At 39.0% G+C, this 24,261-nt stretch overlaps 1 protein-coding gene across 19 annotated transcripts in view; it reads right to left on the bottom strand.

Annotated features, from left to right (window-relative positions):
- RAPGEF2 (Rap guanine nucleotide exchange factor 2) overlaps positions 1-24,261 on the bottom strand; it is a 316,637-nt gene that overhangs the window by 98,744 nt on the left and 193,632 nt on the right. For 2 of the 19 annotated variants that reach the window (XM_023558474.2, XM_023558476.2), the window contains exon 1: positions 1,360-1,751. The exons of 15 other annotated variants lie outside the window; for them this stretch is intronic. In XM_023558474.2, coding sequence (XP_023414242.1) covers positions 1,360-1,419 — 60 coding nt within the window. In that variant the 5' untranslated portion in view covers positions 1,420-1,751. Of the gene's footprint in view, positions 1-1,359; positions 1,753-2,259; positions 2,329-24,261 lie in introns of those variants that run through there. 2 more of the 19 variants (XM_023558475.2, XM_023558473.2) reach the window with 2 other exon arrangements.

Raw genomic sequence — 24,261 nt, 5'->3', positions numbered from 1 at the left:
ACCTGAAATTCCTAACTGTTTGTCTATATATTTCCAAAGCCTCAAAGACTTATTTCCATTTTCAAAGTTTAACATCTCATCCTTTTTAGAATATCCCAGATATAAAAGGTAATTTCTACACCCTAATGTAGTAATTTTTTTTTTTTTTTTTAATGTAGTAATTGGAGCCCTGGTGGTGTAGTGATTAAAAGCTCGGCTGCTAATCAAAAGGTCAGCAGTTTGAATCCACTAGCCGCCCCTTGGAATCCCTAAGGGACAGTTCTACTCTGTCTTATAGGGTCACTGTGAGTGGGAACCAACTAGATGGCACCCAACAACAACATAGTAACAGGAGCCCTAGTGGTGCAGTGATTAAAACGCTTGGCTGCAAGCCAAAACATCAATGGTTTGAACCCACCAGCCCGCTCTCCCAGAGAAAGATGTGTCCATAAAGATTTACAGCCTCGGAAACTCTACGGAGCAGTTCTACTCTGTCCTATCGGGCCACTCTGAGTCGTGATCACTCAACGGCAGTGGGTTTGGTTTGGGATGTAGTAACTCCAAGATGAGCACGGAAAAATGGACATTTAAAAAATACTTACGACTACTATGGGCACTGTCTAAATTCATGTATTTCCATTTTAGGAATTTAAACTATATATATAAAAAATATATATATAAGCTATGAGTTAATGCAATGGTAGAAAACTTCCAAGATGGTGGAAACTCTGTGAGAACCCCCACTGCCGACAGCGGAGGCTCAGATCTGGCGTCAGACACAGACATGTTCCTCACAGATGGCAGTGCTGCCTATGGGATGTCAGCATGACAAACGCAGAGCTGCCTCACGGGATCCATCAGGAAGAAGCAATGCTTGTGGCATTAAAAAAATAATTCTGTGTTTTCATCAACTATTAATACATGCTGGGAACTCAGATGGGCCCTACTGACAGTTACATCACCAAAGCACCCCTCCCTCACCAGCCACATGTGCATCCGTCACTCCAGGTGCCGTTTTCAGTAACCTTTCTCACGAGCTGCCATTAAATTCAGCTACAAGAACACGTGTAAAAACTAAGTATTCATTAAAGCTGCTTTTCAACCTTAAATTTCTGATTACAAAAATCAGCTGTCCAATATTTCCCAGCGTTCATGATTTTGCTTTTTTTTTTGAATCAACGTTAGTCTTATTTAAAATTTTTTTAGAATTACAACAAAATGGTAAGAACAAGCCAGTTGTAACTTACCCTCCCTCCTTCAAGCAGACTACTACCCCTCTAAAAAGGCTGTTTTCCCTGAGGAGAAACAGCAATGATTCCCGTTTTAAAGGCGTTCACTATGACGAGCTCCCAAAGCCCAAGCAGCGTTTGAGATACTTACTGAGTGTTTCTCCTGCTGGCCCATAACTCCATGGTTAGCTGGGACTGCTAGTGGTTTCATAATGAAGAAACATATGCTGAACTGAATTTACACATCATGTACCAATCTCTCACGGATGGCAAGTCACCCTCTACAGCATTAAATTAAAAGAAAAAGAAAAAAAGAGGGAGGAGGGAAAACCAAGCTGCAGCTTAGAGTGTCACTACTGGTAAGCTTAAAAAACCTCTCACACTTGTAGACCAGAAGAGGAATCTGAACAACGGTGTTCGTCTCCATTTTTCTAACACTGCAACTCTAACCATCTTAGGCTAATGACAAGACTGAGGAAACCTTATACAGCTCTCTGTCTTCCGAGAGAACAAGATCATTTCGGAGACTGAAGAACAAGAGGCAAAAGAAAAGAAGGAAAAAAAAAAAAAAAAAAAAAGGCTAAAATGGCTGACTGCACACAGACTCCCCTCAGAGAGGGTTTAATACAGAATTACGTTAGTCAGGGTGGTACAACAACCAGTCTCTAGCATTCAGCCAAGCATTGTTAATACTCTTGTTCCATTTGCAATTACACAGACAGATCCCTCCAACCACAAAAAAAAGAAAAAAAAAAGAAAGAAAAAACCAGGGCAGAGCGTGTGACTCGGGACCTCCTCCCTAGCTGCTAATGATGCTGACAGAGGGGTGACCAGTGATCTCTGTCCCACTCCACTAACCAAGTTTGCACAATTAATCTTAGCAGCATGACACAGATGGACATTTAATTTAATGATGTCTGTCCCTCACACTCCACACAGGCTTGACTGCTAGCAAGAGTCACTAACAGAAACACGGCACATGCACACACACAATCCCAAGAATCATGAGTCTGAATGCAATACGCCAATATAATTACATTATTGTGCTTACTTTGGAGGACCATGGCTGCAGGCAGTTGGCATAGCAACGCACAAGGAAAGCCATTTCCTGGGTAGAGAGAAAGCTTCCTTTTCTAAATAAAAAATTCCTCTGAGGAAACAAACAGCATTGCTGCTTCCTGCAGAAAGCAAGACACTGTAGTCTGTCTCTTAACCTGCAAGGCTGACACTCAATGCAGCTCTAGTGATGTAAGTGGGTTTCTCTCTCACCCTCCCTCTCCCTACATACACTGAAATACTCCGCTGAAACGGCACACACATTCCTTAAGGCTCGCCCCTCCTCTACTTAACCATTTCACTCATTAAGGTAGCGATGGACAAGTCAGATAAAGGAACGAGCTCTTGCCTGCATTAGACCAGCGGCTGTAGGTTAAGGAAGTCTCGGAGGGATGTAATCCATTGATTGCTGACTCCAAATAATATCACTCAAGACAGAGTGGGAAAACAGAGCTAGGACCCACTTGAACAGCTTTAAACTAAAACAAGATTTTTCACCAAGGTGAAGATACAGGAATGGATGTGACAACACCTTTCCTGGTACTTCGTCCCCACCCTCAAGTACTGCTGTCTATAATACCACAAGTTCCTACAAAATCTATAAAATGACATTTGACAAGCTCTCTGTAAACCTGGAAGACATGATTTTCTACACACATTCCTGTGCAAATCATACCAAATACATAATATCAAAATAAACCTATTCAGGTTTTTTTTTTTTCATACCAAAAAAAACTTCTTCTAGATATAGAGTTAAAATTAAATGAAGACACTTTAGTGTTATTCTACCATTTACTCTTATTTTACCTGGGTAAGTAGATTGTTTGGAAGACTGCAGTATAGTTGACTAGGAATTGAGGGCACTTTAGCTCTGAAACATTGTTGAGGTTTTTACAGTCAGACCCATCTACATACGGCATACAAAACAGAAAACAGACGTGGGCAATCAGGCCTCTTTAATAACTGACTTTGGAAAAGTCCGTGTTTGCTGACTTGTGTTCCTTGTCGAGGGTCCCTGAGTGGTACAAACGGTTAATGCGTTCGGCTGCTAAATAAAAGGTTGGAGGTTTCAATCCACCCAGAGATGCCTCAGAGGAAAGGCCTGGTGACCAAGTTGTGAAACACCAGCCACTGAGAATCCCGTGCGCACGCTCTCCTCTGACACACACGGGGTCCCCACGAGTCAGAGTCGACGCAACGGCAACTGCCCCTTCTGTCTGGCTTTGGTGTCTCGTCTCCCTAAGTCCGCACCCGTCCTCTTCTCCTACCTTCTGTCATGGAGTCAACTGTGTCCCCCAAACACGTGCCAACTCGGGTGGGCCATGATTTTCCAGGACTGAGTGACTGTTCACCATTCTGTCATCTGACGTGATCTTCCTGTGTGTTGTAAATCCCACCTCTACTGGGTTTTCGTGGGTACGATGTTAATGAGGCAGGGTTATAGGCAGTTATGTTAACGAGGCAGGATTCAATCCACAAGATTAGGTTGTGTCTTCAGTCAATCTCGTTTGATATTCAAAAGAGAAGCCAGCAAAGAGACACGGGGACCTCACACCACTACGAAACCAGAGCCAGGAGAACAGCACACGTCCTTTAGACCCGGGGTCCCTCCTCGACCAGGGGAAGATTGATGACAATGACCTTCCTCTAGAGCTGATAGAGAAAGCCTTTCCCTGGTGCTGGTGCCCTGAATTCGGACTTCTAGCCTACTAGACTGAGACAGAATAAACTGTTAGCTAAAGCCATCCATTTGTGGTATTTCTGCTATAGCTGCACTAGATGACAAAGATACCTTCCTTCCCTCATATCTAAAGGCAACCATTCCCTCCACAGCATTATTCTGGACTTCCTTCAACTCCATCTCCAGCATCCCCCTTTTTTAGACTTCTTAAATTATCTGTTAGCCCTTTTCTCCCAAGTACAGTCTACCTGTTCCCGCAAACAAGAGGTCCTTCTCATGGCTTTTGAATTTGTTCATGCTCCCTCTCCCCAATCTCAAAAACAAAACAGAAACCTTTCCCAGATCCTACATTCTCCTATGACTTTCGGTATAACCTCTTCTCCCTCTTCACAGTCAAATGTCTCAAGAATTATCTGCTTTGTCTTTCACCATTTTCCCATCCCCACGCATTGCTCAAATGAAAGGCTATCATTGTCCTGTTACATGGTTTACACATCTAGCAGTTACCCGTAACATCCTTCTCCATGTCCAATCCATCACAATATTCTGCTAATTAAGTTCTCTAAATTTTCTCAAATTCATTGCGTCTTCTGCAACTCTGTTATCATCCCACTCCAAACCATTATTATTATTACTTGCCTTATTGCACTGTCTGGATTCAATTTTAACCCCATCCACCCAACCATACTGCCTCCTGAGATCTTTTAGGAATTAAAACCTGATCACTTCAACCTCATCCTTTGAGCCCCTTCTACCATCTAAAACACTTCTATGGCTTTCCATGGCTTTTGGCATAAAGACCAAAACACCATCATCTACAGTATCTGCACCCTTTCCAGACGTATACTACGCTCCTGCCCACTCTGCACTCCTGATCGCCTGGTGGCTTTTGTGTCCCTGAATGGGCAAACGAAGCCTTGCAGGTGCCGTTCCCTCTGCAAGGAACTTTCCTCTCTTTCCTGACTGACTTCCCTTCTTCTACCCCAGAAAAAACTGGCCAAATGCCCTCTTCTAGTTCTCACGGTACTACCTATGTCTCTTCATCATACATCTTACTAAGATTGTGATTTAACAGTTAACCATGAGATTATTTCATCAGTCAGTGTCTGCTTCCCCTATCACATGTTAACCTCCATGACAGCTCCTCCTGCACACCACTACACTTGCAGCACCTAGTATGGCAGCAGGCACCCTGCAGACACTCAGACTGTTGCTGAATGAATTAAACGTCCAATAACTGAGAACGGACTTTGGCAAGGCTGTATTTAATCTTCTGGGCCAGTTCTTTAGAAAGCCAAAATATTTTTCTATAATAAACTGTGAGGAATTAAAAAGTAAATGACTTAGTCATCAACTCAAGCAGTAAAAAATCAAATCCTACATCTTTAATCTACCTAGCCATGTCCCACATGTCCTATTTTCCAGAAACTCTTCACCAAGTTTAAGTCAAGCTAACTCTGTGCTGATGGTTGTCTACCTTTGTAGGTGAAGGTTTCCCGTTGCTTGCCTCTCTCTATAAAAAACATGTTACTTCTCTCAAGAAGGAAACTAACCTAATTGAGGAACCTGACAGATGAAGTCAGAAAATCACACATCCTCAGGCACTGGTGCTTTCCTGAGCTGAGACTTGGTGCCATTTCTCTCAAAGCCTGGCTCCATGCCTACAACCTACATGTCTTAAAATATGATTATAATACTAAAATGTTACTATATGTCATGGACTGAATTACGTCCCCCCAAAAATGTGTGTATCAGTTTGGCGGAGCCATGGTTCCCAGTATTGTGTGGTTGTCCTCCGCTTTGTGATTGTAATTTTATGTTAAAGAAGATTAGGGTGAGACTGTAACCCCCTTACTAAGGCCACATCCCTGATTCAATGTAGTTTCCCTGGGGTGTGGCCTGTACCACCTTTTATCTTACAATAGATGAAAGGGAAGAACAAGCAAAGAGTCGGGGACCTCATACCACCAAGAAAGCAGTACTGGGAGCAGACTGCGTCCTTTGGACCCGGGGTTCCTACGCAGAGAAGCTTCTAGTCCAGGGGAAGACTGACAACAAGGACCTTTCTCCAGAGCCTACAGAGAGAGAAAGCTTTCCCCTGGAGCTGACACTTCTCTTTGTTAAAGCCATTCACTTGTGGTATTTCTGTTATAGCAGCACTAGATGACTAAGACACTATACCCACAACCTTGTTTATTGAAATACAATTATGTCAGGCTATGCTATGCCAAACACTGTTTAAGAAATAAAAAATAAAGTTAAGATTTCAGAGAACCATATATTACAGATTTTACACAGCAAGAATGAATCATGCTTACCTTGAAGTAGTCTTAATTTGGGTTAATCTCATTCTCTAACCCTCTAGATTTAGCAAGTATCATTAAATAGATCCAGCTAGGAAAAAGGACCAAGAAACACTTTTCTGCCCTGTGTCAAGAATACCCAAAGACTTCTAAATTATCAGTAACAATGATCCAAGAGTGAAACATTATATACATAGTCCACGAAACTACTTAATGCAAACGCTTTCCATGCTAAATTTAATACCGTTGTATTTATTCATATTTATTTCATCTAAAGCATTCACTTTCTAATTACTACGAAATTGAGAAAAAAATGGTCTGTTCTTCTCAATAATTATTAATCATTTAGTACTTACACAGTGTTTTATCCATAGATCTCAATGTGCTTTACAAACATTTAATTAAGCTTTGTGAAACCCAAGGGAAGCAAGAAAATAATGTATTCGATTCTCACAGAAAAATAGAGTATGTATGACTATAGAATAAGTAGTATAGAAGAATACAAAATAGAGCTCTAGGTTTCTAATATCATTTACTTCACTTAATCATCACATACCGATTCTTCCCCTCCCCCCCCACCCAAGAAAGAAACTACAGAGATTGGGAAAAATTCTGTGATTAAGACAGAAAGAAGTTACTCTTTGATACCCGGAAACTAGAGGTTTAGCAAATTTGATTTCTAACGTTTTATTCTTCACCAAAGAAAGGACATTAAAAAAAATGCTATTGTCTATATGAATACACCAAACCAGTTAAGGGTAAAGACAACGCCAACAAAATTACTGTACTGAATATAGTAAGAAATTTTACTTCCCTTTTCCAAAGTCCAATACGTTTCCACTAAATACTAATAATTTCTTTCAAAAAGAAAAGATGATTATCTGACAAGCTCTTTATACCTTAAATAACTCAATACCTCATTTCACACAGTCTACTCCATCCATGGGTATACTTTAAACAGGTCCTAAAAACACCTCTCCCAAAGCCGACATAGAGGAAATCTGAGTTAGAATTTTATTTTTTCCATTTTGACCAAATGAAATGTACTTCAGGTTCATTATTTAAAATGATTTAATTACAAAATAAAATAGGAAAGTGCCCAACACAATGCCTTGCCAGGCAGAGTAAATGTTAAATATCTCCGCTGAATCTAAATACTGGCTTTAGAAATACTGAGAATCTGTTAGTTAGCTCCTCATATAAAAAAGATGTAATTGAGAGTCTAAAGATGGGAACCCAGATATACTCCAAAAGTTGTGCTCTAAAGAAATCTTTAGGCTATTTCTTTCTTTAATAAAAAAAGTTTCTAACAACAAATGGTTTGTAACATCTGACTCATAACTGGAAAATCACATGTAGCAACCTACCCATATTAGCTGTACTCGGTATTTATATGGGACACATTAGAAGAGAGGGTTGAAGAGATGGCATGTGATAGAGACAGAAAAACAAAGAAGCCTGTAAGTCAGTGAGAAATTGCAACATAAAGAACGGGGCTTTTTAAAATGCAATTGTTTGAAAAATGAGTCAGCTTTAACTGTGAATTTAACAAAGTTCACTTCATTTTCTAGAACCTACTTAAAGAAAAGGCCAGACTTCATCTTGTAATGCTTGAGGTTTCAAGTACAAATCATTTCATTGTTGTTTCTAGGGAGCAAGGGCTTCAAAGTTCCCTACTACACTAATTCACAAGGCAACCCTGCAAACGTAAACAGCAAACATTATCTTTATTATTAATCTGCCATTAATATATTCCCTTGTGATTAGTATGTTCATTATTCCTCTATTTTTATTTAACAAAAACAGAAAATCTTGCATGACAAACTAAAATGAAAGTTAGCCGAGGACAGGAACCATACAACATTTTATTTAACTGCTATTGTCCATGGTAAATTATGCTTTACTCCTAGTACCACACACGGTAATTACTCAAAGAATGAATACATAATGCTTTCACTTGAATGTCAACTAGCTATGAAGTATTATGACACAGGTTTTTAAGAAGAGGAAATAGACCTAAGACAGCTGTGTAACTGTAAAAGATGTCTAACTTGTTTACTGACAAAATTCAAAACCAGTTGCCTTAATTCCAATTCCTGGAGACCCCATGTGTGTCAGGGTAGAATTATGCTCCACAAGGCTTTCGATGGCTAATTTTTCAGAAGTGGGTCGCCAGGTTTTTCTCACAAGGTGCCTGTGGGTGGATCAGAACCTCCAAACTTTTAGCCAGCAGCCAAGTACACTAACTGTTTATACTACTCAGGGACTCATCTGACAAAATTAAGGGCTTTAAGTAACTTAACAGGTTAGAAGAGTAGGCTAAAACCATCAGATTAAAATTTAACAGGGGTAAACGTAAAGACCCATCAAAACGTCACTTGTACAAGTACACAACAGGGGAGATCAGGGTGGAGGCGCAATTCCTAACAGGGTGAATACTGGAGGGGTTATCTGTTAAGATTCGGTTAGACAAAAATCTCAATATGTGCCAAAGCACAACTCCTTAAAACTCTAACACAATCCCATTTACATTATCAGAGGTATGATGCCCAGAGCAAGGAAGACAGTAAGCTCTGCTGTAACCTGCACTGCAGCAGCCAGTTCTGGACATCGTAATTGAGGACAGATAATGAGTAACTATGACAGAAAGAATGAGGAAAGTTACAGGAGTTCCCATAGTGGAGAATGTTTCACCCAGAGAAGAGGCTTAGAGTGTTAGGATTTCTCTAAGTATCTAAAAGGCAGTTACACCGAAAGAGAATATAAATATTTATTTATGTTGCTTTAGAAGCACTCTAGACCCATGAACTAAAATTACAGAGAGAAACAGATTTCAGCTAAACACAGCGAAAAGCTTCTTAATAATTACCCTTTCCTACAATAAATAATAACTGCTATGATTTACTAAAGGTGCCCTGGTGGCGTGATGGTTAAGCACTAGTTGCTCCACAAGAAGAAAGACCTGGTGATCTGCTCCCACAAAGACTGGAGCCTGGTGGCGCAGGGGGTAACGGCTCGGCTCACGAACTGTAATGGCCTGCAGTTCCAGTCCGCCAGCTGCTCCTCGGAGACCCCACGGGGCAGGTCTACTCTGTCCTTTGCACTCACTCTGAGTTGGAATCGACTCAATGGCATGCAAGGACAACGATTTACTAAGCTTTTACTTTGTACACACATTATTTAAATGAACTGTTCACAAATATCAATGCTTAGGATAATTAAAAATCTTAAAGCACAGGCTGAAAAACTCAGGGATTATACAGAAAAAAATAAACTGTGTTAAGTGATTCGACTAGGAAAGTTCCAAAATCCTTTTTTCAAGTTCTTAAAGTTATATCATCTAACGTGTTACCAAACTTCAGCAAGACGCAAAAAGTGGATGGGGAGAGTGATCTGATATGGAATGACAGAAGACCACACGAATAGAAATAAATCTATCTTAGGATAAGATTTTCTGGCAGTAACTATCCTTTATTCTGAGATTTTTGTTATTTACTTTGACAGGGAGAAGGGGTGGATATTAAAATATCCTGACTTCCTGTAATGGTAATAATCATTAGACAATAGCTTTAAGGTTCTCTTTTTAACACCCTTACCTGACAAAATTAAAAACTGCCAAATCTGTTATCAGTGTACTGACTGACTGATTCATTCACTTTTATCTTCTACTAGTAAAAAAAGAAAGAAATCTGGGAACCACATAAAACAAAACAGAAAAGGTAAGTGGAAGGTAATATCGATAATGTAAAAATAATTTTTTAAAATAATTTTTATTGTGCTTTAAGTGAAAGTTTACAAATCAAGTCAGTCTCTCACACAAAAACCCATATACACCTTGCTACACACTCCCAATTACTCTCCCCTTATGAGACAGCCTGCTCTCTCCCTCCACTCTCTTCTTTTCATGTCCATTTCGCCAGCTTCTAACCTCCTCCACTCTCTCATCTCCCCTCCAGGCAGGAGATGCCAACATAGTCTCAAGTGTCTACCTGATCCAAGAAGCACACTCCTCACCGGCATCCCTCTCCAACCCATTGTCCAGTCCAATCCATGTCTAAAGAGTTGGCTTCGGGAATGGTCCTGTCCTGGGCCAATAGAAGGTCTGGGGGCCATGACCACTGGGGTCCCTCTAGTCTCAGTCGGACCATTAAGTCTGGTCTTATGAGAATCTGCGGTCTGCATCCCACTGTTCTCCTGCTCCCTCAGGGGTTCTCTGTTGTGTTCCCTGTCAGGGCAGTCATCGGTTGTAGCCGGGCACCTTCTAGTTCTTCTGGTCTCAGGATGATGTAGTCGCTGGTTCACGTGGCCCTTTCTGTCTCTCGGGCTCGTAACTGCCTTGTGTCCTTGGTGTTGTTCACTCTCCTTTGATCCAGGTGGGTTGAGACCAATTGATGCATCTCAGATGGCTGCTTGCTGGCGTTTAAGAACCCAGACGCCAGTCTTCAAAGTGGGATGCAGAATGCTTCCTTAATAGATTTTATTATGCCAATTGACTTAGATGTCCCCTGAAACCATGGTCCCCAGACCCCTGCCCCTGCTACACTGACCTTTGAAGCATTCAGTTTATTCAGGAAACTTCTTTACTTTTGGTTTAGTCCAGTTGTGCTGACCTCCCCTGTATTGTGTGCTGTCTTTCCCTTCACCTAAAGTAGTTCTTATCTACTATCTGATTAGTGAAAGCCCCTCTCCCACCTCCCTCCCCCCGCAACCACAAAAGAACGTTTTCTTCTCAGTTTAAACTATTTCTGAAGTTCTTATAATAGTGGTCTTATACAATATTTGTCCTTTTGCAACTGACTAATTTCACTCAGCATAATGCCTTCCAGGTTCCTCCATATTATGAAATGTTTCACAGATTCCTCACTGTTCTTTATCGATGCGTAGTATTCCATTAAAAATAATAATATGAATTACTAAAACTAATAGTAACTGGAGAGTCAGTTTCACAAAATTTTTAACACCTGAAAATTACTTTTTTATATATTCTTAAATATTACAAAAAATTTCCAAAATTTGTGTAGAAGCAGGGATATAGAAGCAAGCATTTTATGAGCGGAATTTTTTCAGATCTAAAAAGTATGACTGGTTTTAGACAAGTGCAAATTATTCTGGTTCATTACTGAGTCACACCTATAGAAGATCTTTCAGAAAAATTTTGGCTTTCCTTACTTATGATATTAGTGGACCTTACTTTAAAAATATACTACTTAATGAACTACATAGTCCTCCTCTGTTAAGAAACAGGAAATACTAGTTAGTAGCACTACTCACAAGTGAAAACCCATTTCTGTATTGGAATAAAACTAGAAAGTTTTTTGTTTGGTTTTTTTTTTAAGCTGTATTTTACTGATTACAGATACATGGTCCAAAAAGGGAAAACTACTTCATGACCACTTAGAAGACTGACGAATAAACCAAAGCCCATCACCACTGCAAAAAACCTTAGTGGTCGTTTCTGCACACTGGGCAGTCTGCGCAGCAGTCTCTCTCTTTAAAAGGTACTTAAACAGTAGGCATCTGAGGGAGATCAAATTTCATAAAATAAAAGGCAATATATGTTAAATTCATTTCAAAAAATAAATTAATTTCATAGAATCGGAATGGAAAATACCTGTCTATGCCTGACTCTAACATTTACAATGTGAGTTATCCCTAACACTGAGCATGTAAACTTAACCTCTTTGGCTTCCTCTTCCTAATCTCCTGACAATGGAGGTTACGTCATCTAGCTTTAAGAAGTTTGGTGAGATTTAATTGGCAAAACATATGAGAAAACACTTAGGCTGGTAATATGATAAGTATTCAATAAGGGCCAATTTTATTCCTTCCAGAATATTTTAAAAAGTCAGTTGTATTCAAGGTTTGGCCAACCCATTAATTAAAGATGTATGGATGGCTGGAGTTATATTGCGGTACAGATATCCTTTTCCAGAGTTGTTAATGAAGGTGGATCTACAATGCCACTCCTAGAAATAGTAACTAATGCTAATTCTGGAAGTTTCCCCCAAAGACATCAACATATAACCAAGAAATGACTGAGCACCTATCACCTGCCATGTAAAGGGTATATAGTAGCGTTCAGGACACTACCTGCTTTCAGACTCTACTGGCTCTTCAGGAATTTAATTTTTAACGTACACCTTGTATTTTCATTTTTTAATGTAATGTCTTTCAAATGGATATCAATACGTATCCATTTTCATAAAGGTTCAATAGTCTTCATTCTATAAGAAAATGACAGTAGTTACAAATGGAAGCATTAATCAATGGTCTTTGCTACCAGGAATATTATCGTGCCTGCTCCACTGTTGTAATCACATACATTCCAAATAGGAAATGTTTCCAAGTCAGCCTGCCTGGAAAATAATTAAATATAGAAGGCTACCTCAATACAGAAAATAGTTTAAATGCCATAGAAATTTTTTTTAATATTTTCTTAAAAAAGAATTCAGCCTACCAATATGACAACAGGAGCTCAAGATGACAACATTCTATCTTCCTTCTCATACGTAACTGAATAAACGAAGAGCAAAACACACATCTGATTTCTCCCACTCTTAAAAGTTCTAAGTAGATAATGAGAGCATTTTTAACTATTCATATTTTAGTTGTACTTCAAAATTTTCACCTATGGGCATACCTTGTTTTCTTGCCCTTCGCAGAGACTGTGTTCTTTACAAATTGAAGGTTTGTAGCAACCCTGCATCAAGCAAGTCTCATCGATGCCGTTTTTCCAACAGCATGTGCTCACTTTGTGTCTCTGTGTCATATTTTGGTAATTCCGACAATACTTCAAACTTTCATTATTATTCTATCTGTTATAGTGATCTGTGATCACTGACCTTCAATGTTAACTATTGTCATTGCTTTGCGGTTCGAACGAACCGCGTCCATATAAGATGGTGAACTTAATTGATAAATGTTGTGTGTATTCTGGCTGCCCAATTGTATGAGGAGATGCTTCTTTATGAGTCAGCAAAACAAAGTGCTTTCTTGAGATGGAAAGTACTCCTGGTGAAGATGCAGTGAACACTGTCAAAATGACAGCAAAGGATTTAGAGTATTACATAAGCTTAGCTGATAAATCAGCAGCAGAGTATGAGAAGACTGACTCCAATTTTGGAAGTTCTACTGTGGGTAAAATGCTATCAAATAGCATTGCACGCTACAAAGAAATCTTTCACGAAAGGAAGAGTCAATCGATGTTGCAAACCTTGATGTTATCTTATTTTAAGAAACTGCCACAGCCACCCCAACCTTCAGCAACCACCACCCTGAGCAGTCAGAAGCCATCAACATCAAGGCAAGACCCTCGACCGGCAAAAAGATTATGACTCACTGAAGGTTCAGATCATGATTAACATTTTTTTAGCGTTAAAGTATTTTTTATTAAGGTATGAACTTTTTTTTTTTTAAGTGTAATGATACTGCACACTTAAAAGACTACATATAGTGTAAGCTAACTTTTAGATGCACTGGGAAATTAAAAAAATGCATGCAACTGGCTTTACTGCCATATTCGGCTTGTTGCGGTGGTCTGGAACTGAACCCAAAATATCTCCGAGCTATGCCTGTACTTTTATACCAAACCCGCTAACGTCAAGTCGATTCGGACTCACAGCAACCCTACAGGACAGAGTAAAACAAGTAATTGAGAGTGAGCTTCAGGTATCAGTCAATTCAAAGGGGTGCTAGAAACAACCAGGACGTACTGTTCATCACAAGAAATGCTAACTAAAACCCTGCATTAGAACACGTGCAAAGCAAAGCCTGTTTTCTCAATGGCTTGTGTTTTATAGAAAACGAATGCTTTCTACAGGCTATAAAGGAAAATAAAAGCTTATTGGACCAAAGTCAAACGCACATACCACTCGATATTAATAACAAGGTATTAACACTGAAATTGCTAGAAAGCATGGTTTTTACTATAAGAGGTAGAAATAAGTTATCGAAGACGAGATAATTTCGAGGAGACAGTTCTCTAAGCAGGAAATGACACATGAGTCTCCGGTCACTAAGTGGTGCACCCCACAGAATCTTCATGTGGACAACTTGGGTACTTTCACCAACGGAGTCCCACCAATTCAAATTGGGGGAGTGAGGACCTATTTCCAGTCCCTTTCCAAAGCGGATCCATAGCCTCAGATAATATGTTTTAGTGGCTAATTATTAAATCATATTGAAGCTCAGGGCACAATCACGCCTGGCACACTTTCAGATGACAAAGGAAACAGGCAGACAGAAAAGGATTTCAGCATGAGGACACAAAAGAAAAACAGGACCCAGGAACAAAAGAAAATGGACACCCAAAATAGAGGATAACAAAGATGGTGGAGTTCTAAACAAACAGGGAAAAGGAGTTTTGAGACTAAAGAAGTTTTAAATACATTTCTGGATTATGTTTTTGCTTTTGCATTCTCAAACAGAAACAATTTATAAAGAATTAGATTATCCTGGACATTAACTACATATCACTCATAAGAATGCTATTAAACTACCCAGAGTGTATATCTCTTTTAATTTTGAGAGGGGCTGTACAGAGCACAAAAACTAGTCTTAATGGCAAGACTAAGAAGAAAAATCCAATTTAAAAGGTTACCTAGGGCAGACACCTTAAAATTATGATTATATCCTACTTGCCTAACACACAAATGTTTACAGAAATATGTAAATGTTTTATAGATCCACATAGTAAACAGCTCATAATTATATTAACAGAAAGGATGAGTCAGAGGGCATTTTTTGGAGAAAGGGATTTCAAAGATAAAATCTCTAAAGGGGAAAATGTTCTAAATGAGAAATGCTAAATAAAATAAAACTATGAAATGGATTATTGGTAAACATGAGTACAATGTATATATTTAAAACACAAACAATTATTTAATGTAAAGCATTTTGAGATTTTTCTTCTAATCGCATCCAAAGTTAGCTTGGAATCTTCCCACCTGCTCCAAGTATCAGTAAGGAAATTAAACAAGAAGAGGGAAAAGGCAGCAGGGAAAACAATGAGACAGGAAACACCAGGCCAGGGCCGGCCATGTGGGCATGAGAGCTGGGCTGTCGCTCACAGAGCCGCGCACTCACAAGGGTCCTGTGCTTTGTTTAACACTCTGCTTTCACCATCTTGGAATTCATAGAAATTTTTCAATAAGTGGCCCTGCATTTTCATTTTGCACTGGGCCATGCAAATTATGTAGCCAACCCTACATATGGTTATATAAAAATATTTTAAACAGAGCCATGTTGTATCAGGCCTTCTACTACACACTGCGAAGCTGGTCCTGAAGAAGCCCTTCTTTATTAACACCAGTTTGGATTTAAAATAATTTGATACAAAGCTTTAATAGGCTTCCCCTTGACTCTCACAGGTCTAGTCCACTACTCATGCAAGTAAAACATGAAGCAACAGTGACTCAAAGCTCTATGACAGCAGTTCTCAAAGTATGGTCTGTGGATGCCCGAGGGCTCCCAAGACCCTTCCAGGAGGTTCTCGAGGTCAAAACTACTTTTGTTATAACAGTAAGGCCCTGTTTGCCTTTTTCACTGCAGTCACATCTGCACTGATGTCCGAAAGCCACGATGGGTAAAGCCTGGTTGGTGTTTCAGCACAAATTACGGCAGCGGCACCACTAACAACACACATCTACTGTACCAGTAACGCAGCCACTGCACGCTCCACCAACACACATTCGCAGTTTAAAAAAAAATTTCCTTAAAAACGTCCTTGATGAAACAGGTAACAGTTATTACTTTTATTGACTCTCCACCCTTTAGTACAGGTCTTTGTAATATTCTGCGTGGTAAAATGGGGAGCACACATAAAGAACCTCGGCTACATACGAAAGTATACTGAGCGTCTCAAGAAAAGAAGCTGTGCAATTATTTGAGTTGCAAGCTGAACTAGCCTCTTTTTCACGAATCACCATTTCTACCCGAACGAACAATTAGAAAACTATGGTTACTCAGACATGGATATCTGGCAGGCATTTTCCTAAAAATGAACATAGTGATTTTGTCAGTACAAGGAAAGCAAATGACAGTATTCTGGATGCAAATGATAAAATCTGACTTCCGAGTAACAATTATAAGTTTGGAAAACTTGTGTCTAACACCATGACCTTAAACGTTTCCCAATAATTAAAGCCTTTTCTGATGAGATCAATGGCACTATTAACAGATGTAATCTTTTGATATTGCACAGTGTACTAACTTTTGAAAGACTGTTTAACTCAGTGACTGTTACGGATTGAACTGTGTGCCCCAAAAAGTTACATAAAGTCATAACCTCCTGCTTGGAAACCAGAGTTTTCTTTTATGTTAATGAGATCATCAGAGTAGAAGGCGTTCTAAACCTAATTAATCCCTTCTTATAGTGTCCTATACAGGGAAGTACAGGCAGAGAGACAGACACAAACAGGAGGAAGAGATCATATGATGAACTGTCTACAAACCAAGGATTGCCAAGGAACTCCAAGGGCTACTGATGAGGAGGGATCTTCCCCTAGAGCTGATGCCCTCCCTGATTTGGACTTCTAGCTTCTAACACTTGAGACAATAAACTTCTGTTCTTTAAAGCCATCCACGTTGTAGTATCTGTATAACAGCAGCACCAGGTAACTAAGACAAGGACCAAAAAATGTTAAAAAATCATGCATACGCAAAAAAAAATGAATTCCGTGTGCAGATAAGACCAGTGGGTTTTAGTAAAACAAAGTAAGAAAATTTCACTAACAAGGCTTCGTACTCCTCATTACAACTAACTTTTAAGAAACTACCACTTCTCAAATGTTGGTGTAATATATCAAAGAAGAATATCCACAATTATTTGAAAATACTGTTAAATTACTCCTCCATTTTCCAGCTACCTGGGGAAGGCCAGGTTTTTTTCATATAATTTATATTCTTGAACCAGAACAGTACATCACAATAGACTAAAAGAAAAAGATATGAGAATCCAGTCATTTTCTATTAAACTAAATATTAGGCAGGTTTGCAAAAGTATAAAACTCCAGCACTCTTTTTGTAAATCTTTGTTTTGTAAAACATCATTATTTTGCATTACAAATAATCCCTTATTTATGTTAACACAATAGATTTATCACTGTTATGCTTTAATTAATATTTTTTTTAATTTATCAGTTTCAATTTCAAATACAGTAAATATTGATATACTAACCCATATAAACAAGACCTCACTGGAGTTTTTAAAAATTTTAGGAGTGTAAATGAGTCTTGAGAATTAAAAAAAAAAAAAAAAAAAAGACTGAGAACCGCTTGCTCTAAGAAATGAACTAGGAAATAATCGGTCTCTTAGCTCTTCTACTGAATTCATAGAATGCACATTTACCCCCGCCCCCCGCCCCTATTCCTTTAAGACAGAACCCTGCGTTTACGCAAAATACCAACTTCAGCTGCCCTCTCAAGACTGGCAACTTAACCCACTTGCGGAATGGTAGCTACTCATACTCTTCCAGTCTAACTAGGCAAAAGTTAACAGCAAAGAGAAATAAAAACACTGCAGCTATCAAGTGCTCCTTCAGTAACATCAATGATGCCCAAGCAGTTTCTACATCCCACCTGGTAAAAAAGATTTGCTTATTTTACAAATCAATAAACAGCAAAATGACCTTTTCTCAAAAAGCTCTTGATTATTCTAAAATTCCAAAAACAGCTCTTTTAAGGTTCAGTTTGAAATTTTTATAAAGGTAATATAGAGTAGATATGTGTCAGTAAGTGAAGGCAGCACATTATAACTTATTTGGAGACCTTAACTACATTTTTTAACACATGGAGTCCTGGAGGTACAGTTGTTAACAGCTTGACTGCTAACTAAAAGGTCAGCAGTTCAAATCTACCAGCCACAAGTTGGAAACCCTAAGGAAAAGTTCTATTTGGTCCTACAGGGTTGCTCTAAGTCAGAATCAACTTGACGGCAACAGGGTTTTTTTGTTTTTTTTTTTTTTTACAGCATCCTCTGAATTGTACACAAATCACAGGTGACTGACCATCATTACTGTCTTCTTAGATATCTGACTAAAAATCAACACAACTTGAGTATTTTCTTTTGCCTCCTCAAATCTTTCTCTTCTGAATCACTCTACCATTTGTCCGGATTAGTAATCCATATTTCAGATTTGAGGAGCCCTGGTGGTACAACAGTTAAAGCGCTCAGCTGCTAACCAGAAGGTTGGTGTTTCAAACCCACCATTCATTCCGCGGGGGAAAAAGGTGTGGCAATCTGCTTCCTTAAAGATTTACAGCCTTGGAAATCCTATGGGGACAGTTCTACTTTGTCTTACAGCATTATCATCAGTTGGAATCCACTCAATGGCAATGAGTTTTGTTTTGTTTTTCTTTTTGGTTTATTTCAGACTTGGTCCCACTCTGCTGCCATGTCATTTCTCCTGTAAGTCAGCAATTCCAAATTCCATATTATATCCAACTACCACCTGTCTTCTACTTGAAAGAGAGAAAGGAGGTTGGGGCAGGGGGAAGGGGAGGGAGAGGGAGTGGGAGAGGGAGAAAGGCTACCAGATCCCATAAGGAGTCCATGAGAAACTGCTCTAATACAATTTTTAAGGCTTTTTTCCCCAACAGAGTCAACAATTTTTCTGAAAATATCTTCATTTTTCAGTATACGCATAATTACAATAATCACAAAGAATGCCAGGCACATCTGTGAAATGGATATATTCAAATTAGCCAAAAGGCTCACACGAAGGTATTATGGATAATGACTCAGTTTTTCTGGAGAAAAGAGTGAAAATGCAAATATATATATATATAAACATGCGTTGCATTTAATAGGCGTTTAAAATTATTCGAACATAAATATATAAAATACTTCTTATCACACGTGATTTAGAACCTAACTGCATAGGATAATAGTTTCTCCCATAAGTCAGCAAAATCTTACAGCTAATAGAAATTTTAAGTTAATAATGATTGAACACTGGATCCAAACTGAAAAGAGAACATTTCTAATCGCCTGATATAACCAAGAGTGAAAACAGACAACTTACAACTAGTAACTTCATCATAAAATGGTCAAAACAGCATTGGTAAGAAACAGATCTCAATATCAAAGTAGATTTTTCCAGGGGCATTTTTCAAACCAGCATGCAGCACTGAAAAATCTCATACCAAAAAAAAAAAAAAAAAAAGCCACATCTACATAAGAAATAAAACAGTCCGAAATGACTGTGACGAAAAGCTAAAATTTCGCTCAGTGTATTTAAAACATGACAGGCTCTGAGCCTCCAGTGCGTACACTCGAAGCAGGGCAGAGGGGCAGTGATCCCTCTGACAAACCAAAGGCCTGAAATATTGCATGACTGGCTACACAACATCCTTATTACTTCCAATTTCCAAGCGCAACCAAAAGATAGCTCCAATTATGACATCAATACAAGCTTTCTTTCCAAACGGAATGAAAGAACAGTAAATCCCAGTGGCCACCAGAGTTCTGCTGCAGAGATGATGTAATATATAAAAATAGACACCCTCCGACAGAAGCTGGAACTTGGGTAAACAGCACCCTGCATACTATTCCCAAGTGTCTTGCATGAATTTGCAATGCATGCTGTTAATAGCTTGAGAGAGATCATTTTATGTTTTAAATTATTTCCTAATTTACATTTCAATTTCTATAAAAGCTCTATGGTATAATTTCCCAGTCTGTATAAATTAAATCAACATAAATACCTGATTATAACTGCAAGAAAGAGGAACAGTCCCCCCAAACCAAGGAGCCTGAGACCACGGCAGCAGCTTTGACATGCTGCATTTTACCAGAATCTGCAGCACACGAGGCACAGTTGTGGCACATCCACCTATTGTTCAGAGACCTTTCCACTGGGAGCTTTCAAAAGGATTCTAAAATGCAACCTGATCTAGGTGAAGAGGAACCAGTAAACCTACTGCTGATGAGCATGCGAAGCAAAGGACACTCTTCTGACACCTCTTTAAGAGCCGGATGTGAATATAAGCCACCAGGCATGCATACGATAAACAGCACCTAGCAAAACCTGTGACTATTACACCCCTCTAGCACTCTCTCCACACTCTATTCTTTGTTACTGAATTCAATTTTCCATTTCCTTTGAGCTTTCCTGAATTAAAGAATAATCACCCTGAAACTACCACTCAAGTATTTGTATTCATATACAGTAATGTCAGTAAACGCTACTAGGACAGAAACCACTCCCCACAAAAATAATCATCAGCAATTAGTGGATTAGGGCTATTTATAGCTTTATTTTGAAACACAATTATTTCTACTTTCTTTACCCTGAATACCACTTAAATCCTACTCTTAATTCTTACTGTCAATAGCCAAATTCCGGCCACCACTTCCGTTACTTTAACCAGGTCATGCAGCCCTATCCTGCCACTCCCACCCTCCAAATCCATACCATCCATACCATCACACCCTGTGCTTCAGTCTCTTTGGCGCTCCATAGAGCCCTTGTGAAAAAGCTCAATTTTCTCAACATGACTTCCAAAAACCATACAATCACTCAGCCTCTAAGGTCTCTGAACAAATGGGGTTCCCTCTACGCAGAATATGTTCCGTTGAGCAAAAGCACTAATGCTATTCAGGAGACCATCCCTGATTCCTCCAAGCGCCTGCCGGCCTGCCTCTGTAGTGCCTGCACTTCCTGGTATTTTAGTTTCCCATCTGTCTGTCTGTATCCCCATCCTGAATACAGTGAGGGCAAGATCCTGTCTGTCCTGCAGACCTTTACATCCCTAGAATTCTGCCATCGACCTGGAACATGGTAAGCACTCAGTATTTGTTAAATAAAAGCATATAAATGGAAATAATAACTGAGTTTTTTTTTCCTCTGGTGCAAAAAATGTAACACACGATTTTCTTTTTTTCCTCTATTTTTAATTGTGACATTGGTTGCCAACCCCATGACATATCAACATTCTCCCCTTCTCAACCCTGGGTTCCCTATTACCAGCCTTCCTGGCCCCTCCTGCCTTCTTGTCCTTGCCCCTGGGCTCCTGTGCCCTTTTAGTGTCGTTTTGTTTTATGGGCCTGTCTAATCTTTGGGTGAAGGGTGAACCTCAGGAGTGACTTCAATACTGAGCTAAAAAAGGGTATCCAGGGGCCATACTCTCAGGGTTTCTCCAGTCTCCGTCAGGCCAGTAACTCTGGTCTTTTTTTATGTGTGAGTTAGAATTCTGTTCTTCATTTTTCTCCAGCCCTACCAGGCACCCTCTATTGTGATCCCTGTCAGAGCAGCTGGTTTGATGGTAGCTGGGTACCATCTAGTTGTGCTGGACCCAGTCTGGTGGAGGCTGTGGTAGTTGTGGTTCATTAGTTCTTTAAATTAATCTTTCCCTTGTGTCTTTGGGTTTTCTTCATTCTCCCTTGCTCTAGACGGGGCAAGACCACTGTAGTATCTCAGGTGGAGACTCACAAGCTTTCAAGTCCCCAGATGCTGCTCGCCAATGTAGAATGTAGAACATTTTCTTTATAAACTATGTTATGTCAGTTGAGCTAAATGTTCCCCGAGACCATGGTCCCTCAGCCTTCAGCCTAGCAATCTGGTCCCTCAGGGGGTTTGGATGATAACGCCAATTTTCTGAAACTCATCCTATTATTATTCACAAAGAGGCACTGAAGACAATATCGGCAACAAAGGCTTTAGCTTAAGTTAAACAAATGTTTGATGTACTTAAATTAAAAAACATTAAAATAACTGAGAAACTTCCCCTATACTTGGACATTTATAGTTTTTTAATTTTATAATTTCTATAGAGCATATAAACATTTTAAATAGCATATAAGATAGGACATGAATTGACTTTGTAAGTTAAAATCCTGAGTCAGTCCTTCATATCCTAGGAAATTTAGTAGATACCCAAGTCACTGATACATCGCTCCAAACACTTTCTCTTACTGTTCACTAGTGAATTCTGAAAACTAAATTAAGGAGGCTTCGATTAAAAAAAATAATAATAATAACTGACAAAGCAAAGTAATAACCTTAGTGAAATTACTGGCTGTTTCTAATTTAAGGACAGTAGCTCCAGTAGCAAAGTCTAATGTCAAATATATGTGAATGATCACATAATTAAAAGCTGTAATTTTTTTCATTACTTTCAGCATCTAAACAATTTTTTAAACTGACCAAACCTACCAAGAAGCCCTTAATTGAAGAAACCAACTTAAACCAAATTTATCTTTACTTAAAAAAAAAAAACTATTTCAGAGATCTATAACTTGGAGTTATATATCACAATTATAAGAAATAAGTTTTACCTTGTATTACTATAAAGAATAACTTTATAAAAAATGGAACTGATTTTTCACAAGTCTCAGAAACATATCAGTCTTATTACATTTCTGCCACATTTTATAGGTATTATATTATCATTGATCCTAGTAAAAAACTATTCCTATAATGTTGCAATATTACATTGTATTCAATTTACATTACATTAACTTGAATTTAGGTAATATTTTTTTTTCTATTACTTGTTTACACCTGTATGAAGAACTTCAAGCCTAATCTACTGAAAAAGTCAATTATATTTATTAGAAAGTGTTCTGAAGCGTACATTCACATGGCAGAAAAGGAGCACTATCAGGACACACACACGAGGAATACCTTTTTAGATGGTTGATGGACTAGAGTTATGACACAAATTTTATATCAATTGAAACTTTATGTGTTTTCTTATACTGTGTTCAAATGCTCCTAATTCAAATTGATATATAGTCATACTTTTTCAGGGCTGGGTGGAGAGTCAATCAGAATTCAAAGCGTGAGAGAATTACAACTTGGCAACCAGCAGAGGAAGGCTGGAATTTTCTGCATTGCCAGTTTGGTACACTTAAACTCCACAGTTTTGCAAAGGCAAGTTATCTCTGGTCTTCAGTCTAATGTCTCTGTACAATTTTTGATCTCTCCAAACTGGGAAGAGAATAGGGCTGGGGTAAGGAAGCATAGTTTTCATTCACGGAAAAGATGGAGGAATAAAAGGAAAGGCAGGTATGCAGCAGCTTCCCACAGGACTCTAATAAGGTAAAAGTTAAAGAAGGTCAGGCAGCAAACCTGATATGACCTTCCTTCCATTCAGTCCTACTTCTTCTCCTCACTGTCTTTATTATGGAACTCAGATTTCCCAACCCACAAAAATTTCTAGAATAAACTACACAAGGGTTTAGAAATGCCCTGTAATTACGAATAAATTAAACAGGGCTTTTTTTATTCCCTGCCTTGTCCTGAACCTGGAGACAAAGTAAACTATGTATTCAGGGACAGAGTAAGGCATGTGAGGGCCCTAAACACTGATAATCTGCCCCCTCCTCTGCTTACTCTCACATTCCAAAGGGATATGGGAGTCACGTACAGGCATTGTTGTAGTTGTTAGGTGCCGTCCAGTCGGTTCTGACTCATAGCAACCCTATATACAACAAAACAAAGCACTGTCTAGTTCCACACCACCCTCACAATCACTCCTATGTTTGAGCCCACTGTTGCAGCCACTGTATCAATCCATCTCATTGAGGGTCTTCCTCTTTTTCACTGACCCTCCAATTTACTAAAGCATGATGTGCTTCTCCAGGGACTGGTCCCTCCTGAAAACATGTACAAACAATGTCAGACAAACTCTCACGATCCTCTTTTCCAAGCAGCACTCTGTACTTCCTCCAAGACAGACTTGTTCATTCTTCTTGCAGCCCATGGTATATTCAATATTGTTCACTAACATCGTAATTCAAAGGCATCAATTCTTCTTTGGTCTTCCTTTTGCATGCATATGAGGTGACTGAAAATATCATGGCTTGAGTCAGGTGCACCCTAGTCCTCAAAGTGGTATCTTTTTTTTTTTTTTCCAAGACTTTAAAGAGGTCTTTTGCAGATCTGTCCAATGCAACAGGTTGTCTGATTTCTTGACTGCTGCTTCCATGAGCACTGACTGTGGATCCAAGTAAAATGAAATCCTTGAAACTTCAATTTTTTCTCCATTTACCATGATGTTGCTTATTGAT

This window comes from Loxodonta africana, chromosome 13 (genome assembly GCF_030014295.1).
Source record: "Loxodonta africana isolate mLoxAfr1 chromosome 13, mLoxAfr1.hap2, whole genome shotgun sequence".
NCBI classification, from domain to species: Eukaryota; Metazoa; Chordata; class Mammalia; order Proboscidea; family Elephantidae; genus Loxodonta; species Loxodonta africana.
The sequence above is the reverse complement of the archived record's forward strand: the minus strand, read 5'-3'. Positions and strand labels throughout refer to the sequence as shown.